We start from the raw sequence: 6,621 nt of genomic DNA, 5'->3' as shown, positions 1-6,621 counted from the left end.
TCATTGCCATGTAGTACTCCATCGTGAATATATACCACATCTTCTTGATCCATTCGTCAGGTGATGGACATTTAGGCTCCTTCCATGTTTTGGCTCTTGTTGACATTGCTGCTATGAACATTGGGGTACATGTGCTCCTATGCATCAGCATTTCTGTCTCTCTTGGGTAAATCCCCAGCAATGCTATTGCTGGGTCATATCGGGAGTTCAGTTCTATCGATAGTTTTTTGAGGAACCTCCACACTGTTTTCCAGAGCAGCTGCACCAGTTTACATTGCCACCAACAGTGTAAGAGGGTGCCCATTTCTCCACACCCTCTCCAACATCTATAGTCTCTTGCTTTGTTCATTTTAGCCACTCTCACTGGCGTGAGGTGGTATCTCAGTGTGGTTTTGATTTGTGTTTCCCTGATGATGAGTGATGTTGAGCATCGTTTTTTGTGTCTATAGGCCATCTGGATGTCCTCTTTGGAGAAGTGTCTGAAGAAATGGGCAGAAGACATGAACAGATATTTTAATTTTTTTAATGTTTTAATTTATTTTTGAAGGAGAAAGAGACAGAGCATGAGCAGCTGGGAGAGGCAGAGACAGAGGGAGGCACAGAATCTGAAGCAGGCTCCAGGCTCTGAGCTGTCAGCACAGAGCCCAATGTGGGGCTTGAACTCGTGAACCATGAGATCATGACCTGAGCTGAAGTTAGGCGCTTAACCTACTGAGCCACCCAGGAGCCCCTGCAATTCTTATTTTTTATTCCTTTGATCAAAAACTTCCAGTGGCTTCCCTTTGCTCTTGGGACAAACTCCAAAATGTTTAATGTAGTTTTAAAGGCCATTTGTGATTTAGCTTGCCTACCTTTCCAGCTTCATTTCCCATTCTCATTTGTCCTTATACTAACTAGCCACATTGGTTTTCTTTTAGGTTTATACCTTTTCTCTCCCATCTCAAGGTCTGCTGTTCTCATCACTTGGATTGTCTCTTCTAACCACCCACATACCTAGTAAATGCAAGTTCACCTTTTAGCTCTTAGTTTGAATGTCACTCTCCAGGGAAGCCATCTCTGCTCATTCCACTGATTTGATAGGTCCCCTTTTAGATGCTGTCATAACAGTCTGTACTTTTCCTTCACAACACTTTCCAATTTGGTAATTACATTTTGTGTAATTCTGTGAATGTCTGTGTTCTAAACTGTATGCCTCATGTAGGGAAGGACTATTTTATATTAGTGACATCTGTATACTTGGCTCTTGGTATAAAACAGACCCTCAATAAATATTTATTAAAACTAACCAGGTTAGGGGCTCTTGGGTGGCTCAGTTGGTTAAGTGTCCGGACTTTAAAAAATAAGTAAATAAACAAAACAAAACTGACCAGGTTAAAGTTCTTCAGTCATTATCTACTTTGCTTTTTCTATGAGTCTAGCTCTTCTCTTTTTTAAAAAAAATTTTTTAATGTTTATTTTTGAGAGAGAGAGACAGAGTGCAAATGAGGGAGGGGCAGAGAAATAGAGAGGTAGACACAATCCTAAACAGGCTCCAGGCGATGAGCTGTCAGCACTGAGCCCAAAGCAGGGCTCAAATTCACGAACCCTGAGATTGTGACCTGAGCTGAAGTTGGATGCTTAACCGATTTAGACACCCAGGCACCCCATCTTCTCTCTTGAGAAATAACGTTTCTCATGTTGCCTGGCCAACTCCTACTCTAATCCAGTTTAGTTATATACCCTTCTTCATGTACCTTTTTTAAACTACTGAAACAACCTGACATGACAAAATTAATTTTCTTATATTTCTCCCTTCTTAGATATTTTCCATCTCCTTTTTCCTAATCTGTGTGCTTCAAATGAAGTTATTTATTTTGTTGTTGTTTGATATAGCTCCTTGGAAATAGACTTATATTATAGTGTGAAGATTAAGCTTGGTTATGAAACTTAGAATCTTACTTCTACTTTAGTATCTGCACGATTGCTTGTTATTTGGCCTTTCTGAGCTTTCATTTCCTTATCTTAAAATCTGTATCACAAATTTGCTCTGAGGATTATGTGAAATAAAGATTTAAAATTCCTAACAACAAGTCTTAGGACACGGTAACTACTCAAGAAATACCTCTCCTTTTTTTTTTCTTTTTTTGCTTGAGAAGTAGATTATCTTTCTTTTCTGAGGGGTGGGGGCAGAGGGAGAGAGAGAATCTTAAGCAGGCTCCACGCCCAGTGTGGAGCCTGATGCAGGGCTCCATCTCATAACCACCGTGAGATCATGACCTGAGCTAAAATGAAGAGTCAGATGCTTTACTGACTGAGCCACCCAGGTGCTGCCCCACATTGGTCCGTTTTATTTTCTTTACCTTCTCATCTTCTATTACTTTGTTCATTCCTCCTGAAAGTGTTCCTAAATGCACATTATAAGCCTTTCTGTAACTTTTTTTAGTTATAGATACCTGATACCTTTTAAGAGGATCCGAAATTGACTCTTAACTACTTTTTAAAAATAACATTTAATAAGTGCTTAGTGCCATTTTTTCCTTATCAGAGTTTTGAAACTAATACTTTCTATTCAAGACTTGAGGCCGGCTTTCTGAGTTTACTGGAAGCATTAATTAATACATTGACTCCTTTCCACAGTTTTCCTCCTAAAAGCAGCCTAAACAAGGTATTTAACCATGGCTGGATATTGATTAGTCTTTCTTGCAGTTCCTGTTTCTACTGGGTCAGGAGACTTGTATACCAAATCCTCACCCTCTCATTGTTATCATTCCTGTCTGGTGTGTCAAGGTTCTGTATTGGCTGTGTTCACATCATGTCCTCAAGGCCTCTCAGGCTGCCTACTTGGGTTGTCATGGCTCTTCTGTCATCCTTCATTGTCCTCCCTGGAAGCGGTTAGGTTGCCTTTCTCTGAGCACTTACCAGTCAGAATCTTCCTTTCGATTCTGTTTAAATATCTAGCATTTGCCAGTAATCAACATCTTTTTGTGTTTAATTGTATATCTCCAGGGAGTTTTGCCAATTTCTCCTTGTTTGCTTTCAGTGATAATAGAAATATCTTTTTTTTAGTAATATTTATTGTAAGCCTTAATTATTCTTTTTTCTGTGCTTCAAACTAAGTAATTCTAACTTTTAATCTTTTATCATAGGCTCCATTTCCCAAGCTTTGTTCTTTGTTTTTTGTTATGTATTCCAGATTTTTCTCCTCCTTCCTGATTAAAGACAAATCAAGACAGAAAATTATTTCTAAATTTTCGTGTTTCTTGCCATCATAGTTTTAGGTTTTGGTTCATAGACTTGGTCCAAATGTGAAAAATGTATTTTGAGTTTACATAGTCAATCCCGTAGTACAAGCCAGTAACTTAGCTTAAGCGTTAGTCAGAAATACCAGGTAAATGTTTAATCAGGAAAAACATGACTGGTGAGTGCTGCTGTCAGAGCATCCTCCTTCTCCCTACCAACACTTTGCTTGGAGGAAATAGTGCTGTTACCAGAGTTATCACCCCCAAATAAATTGTTTACTTCATATTGACATAATAATTTTTTTGCCTTGTTTTTGTTTTTATTTTTGTTTTTTTGTCCAGATACGAGTTCCTTGTTCTGATTCTTCTTTAATCCTCTCAAACCTCATCCTTTGACTTCTGGTTCCTTCCTGTCCTGACCGTTTCTGCTCCAAGGCTGTGTGTAAACCTCCACTTTAATTCTGTGAGTGTAACTTCTCTATTCTATGTGCTAAAACCCCATATTCTCCTGTCATTTTGGGAAATATTCTGATTTAATAAGTATCTGGATTTGTAATTTAGGACTATTGTCCAGAATCTTCTTAATTGACAGCTTAATAATAGTTAATAGTGAAAATTGTTGAGTTTGTTGGTCTAATAGATTCTGTGAACTCATATAAGCCTTACAACAACTTTATAAATAGGTGTTGCTATTTACTCCTTGTTACAGGTAAGGAACTACAGAGTGGTTAAATTAACTAGTCCAGCGTCATAAATAGTAGAATCAGGATATCATCCCAGTCAGTCTGGCACATTGCTTCTCTAGCTTGATTCTGCTACCCTGGCATGTAGTTTTGCTTGGCTAGTTTTTTTTTTTTACCTTTTTAAAAAAATCTTTTTTAAGTTTGCAATCACAATAATAACCTAATGCAAGGTGGAATTGAAAATCATTTGCTTCTCTGAAATTCTAATAATTTCACAATAATTACCTAAAGACTTTTTTCATTTTTTAAAGTTTATTTATTTATTTATTTTTAAAGAGAGAGAGTGCTAGTGAGGGAGACAGAGAGAGTAGGAGAGAGAGAATCCCAAGCAGGCTTCATGCTGTTGGTGCAGAGCCGGATGCAGGGCTCAATCAGGTTATGATCTAATGGTTTGTGGGAATGAGACTTGGGTTGGGTTCTGTGCTTACAGAGTGGAGCCTGCTTGGGATTCTCTCTTTCCCTCTCTCTGCCCCTCCCCTGCTTTTACATGCATCTGCGCTTTGTCTCTCAAAAGTAAAATGAACTTTAAAAAAAAGGTATATTTGTTAATCTTGATACCCTGGAATCATTAAAGCTTCCCTTCCCTTTCTCAAAAAAAAGTATTCCAGATATGCACTTTAAGGTGGTATAAGCCTATGTAGTGCTAATCTTTTCATTTTAAACATTTATTCTATTTCTCACATTTAATTTTAATCCTTTGTACTGTGACAAAACTTTCATGAATTTCATGTGGGAAAGGAACTTAAATTTATGTATATCACCTTACAAAACTCTTCCTGCATTATGTGTTGTGGTTATAATTATCTGTATCACAGCAGCCATTCACGGTAGATGTCATCTATATTTAATGGCTGAGACACCTGAACCTTGGAAGAGTTAAGCAAATTGCTCAAAGCCGCAGTGCTTCTAAGTGACAGACACTGAAGTAACACCAAGATTTTTCTATTCCAAAGCTTTTGATCTATTTACTACCCATTGTTTTTATTCCACAGGGGATTTAATAAATATTTGTTGAATGAAAGAATGACAAAGAGACTATGAGAGGTTTCTGTCACTGGAGCATGTCTAAGGTTTTACATATTCATATATTTATTATTTACCACAGGTACTCTATGATGAAGCTTTACTATTTTTAGAGATTAAGATATCAGGGTTTTTCCCCTATAGTTTATTTGTTTTTATAATTTACATCCAAGTTCGTTAGCATATAGTGCAACAATGATTTCAGGAGTAGACTCCTTAAGCCCCTTACCCATTTAGACCATCCCCCCTCCAGCAACCCCTCTGTTTGTTCTCTATATTTAAGAGTCTTTTATGCTTAGTCCCCCTCCCTGTTTTTATATTATTTTTGCTTCCCTTCCCTTATGTTCATCTGTTTTGTATCCTAAAGTCTTCCTATGAGTGAAGTCATATGGTATTTGGCTTTCTCTGACTGATTTCATTTAGCATAATACCCTCTAGTTCCATCCACTTAGTTGCAAATGAAACTAAGATATGAGTTTCTTTGTTTCTATTAGGTTTAAGGTTTTTCTGGCTCTTGAACTTGTAATTTATATTTTCTCTTTTTATTATTGTGGTGGTGGTTTTGTTTTGCAAATCAACCCTTTGACAGAAACTGAACCTGAACCATTGAAGATATAATTACAGGTGGAGCGAATGTTGAATGTTGTCTGAGAGTTGAAATAAACCCTTAAATGTTTACTTTGATTACAGAGTTGAACTGTGAAATGAATCTACTTGCTGAATTTTTCTAAGATTTAGCAAAAAGAAATAGTAAATTACTGTGGTTTTCTGTTCTTTTTCAGCTTTCGGAAGAATTATTAGATAAATGGCTCTCCTACCCAGAGTCCCAGCATGTACCTCTCTGCCAGCATATGCTTGGTTTTGCTATGAAGTCTGTCACACAGATGGTAATGGGTAATACATTTGAAGATGACCAGGAAGTCATTCACTTCCAGAAGAATCATGGCACAGTAAGTCTAGGGCCAAACTTAAAATTATTCTTTCAATCAAATTGGATAGTTGAATAATGTAGACTTGCCTCTCCAAAAAAGGTGTCAGATCCTGTAGTATAGAATTTCCTTGTTTTGGGCTAAATTAACAATGCAAGCAAAGATAATTATATTTCTCAAAAATGTAAAAATTACTTTTTTTCAGCAGTTACTTTTTTTGTTTTATTTTATTTTATCTTATTTTTTTATTTAGTTTATTATCAAATTGGTTTCCATACAACACCCAGTGCTCTTCCCCACAAGTGCCCTCCTCCATCACCATCACCTCTTTTCCCCTCTCCCCCTTCCCCTTCAACCCTCAGTTCGTTTTCGGTAGGTATTTGGTAGTCTCTCAAGTTTTGCGTCCCTCTCTCTTCCCAACTCTCTTTCCCTCTTTCCCTCCCCCTGGTCCTCCATTAGGTTTCTCCCGTTTTCCTGTTAGACCTATGAGTGCAAACATATGGTATCTGTCCTTCTCCACCTGACTTACTTCACTTAGCATGACACCCTCCAGGTCCATCCACTTTGCTACAAATGGCCATATTTCATTCTTTCTCATTGCTATGTAATACTCCATTGTATATATATATATACCACATCTTCTTGATCCACTCATCAGGTGATGGACATTTAGGATCTTTCCATGATTTGGCTATTGTTGACAGTGCC

At 37.4% G+C, this 6,621-nt stretch overlaps 1 protein-coding gene across 1 annotated transcript in view; it reads left to right on the top strand.

Moving 5' to 3' along the window:
• LOC115287514 (cytochrome P450 20A1) overlaps positions 1 to 6,621 on the top strand; it is a 47,365-nt gene that overhangs the window by 12,921 nt on the left and 27,823 nt on the right. The window contains exon 5 of the mRNA XM_029934035.1: positions 5,767 to 5,934. Coding sequence (XP_029789895.1) covers positions 5,767 to 5,934 — 168 coding nt within the window. The remainder of the gene's footprint in view (positions 1 to 5,766; positions 5,935 to 6,621) is intronic.

This window comes from Suricata suricatta, chromosome 3 (assembly GCF_006229205.1).
Source record: "Suricata suricatta isolate VVHF042 chromosome 3, meerkat_22Aug2017_6uvM2_HiC, whole genome shotgun sequence".
Lineage (NCBI taxonomy): Eukaryota > Metazoa > Chordata > Mammalia > Carnivora > Herpestidae > Suricata > Suricata suricatta.
The sequence above is the reverse complement of the archived record's forward strand: the minus strand, read 5'-3'. Positions and strand labels throughout refer to the sequence as shown.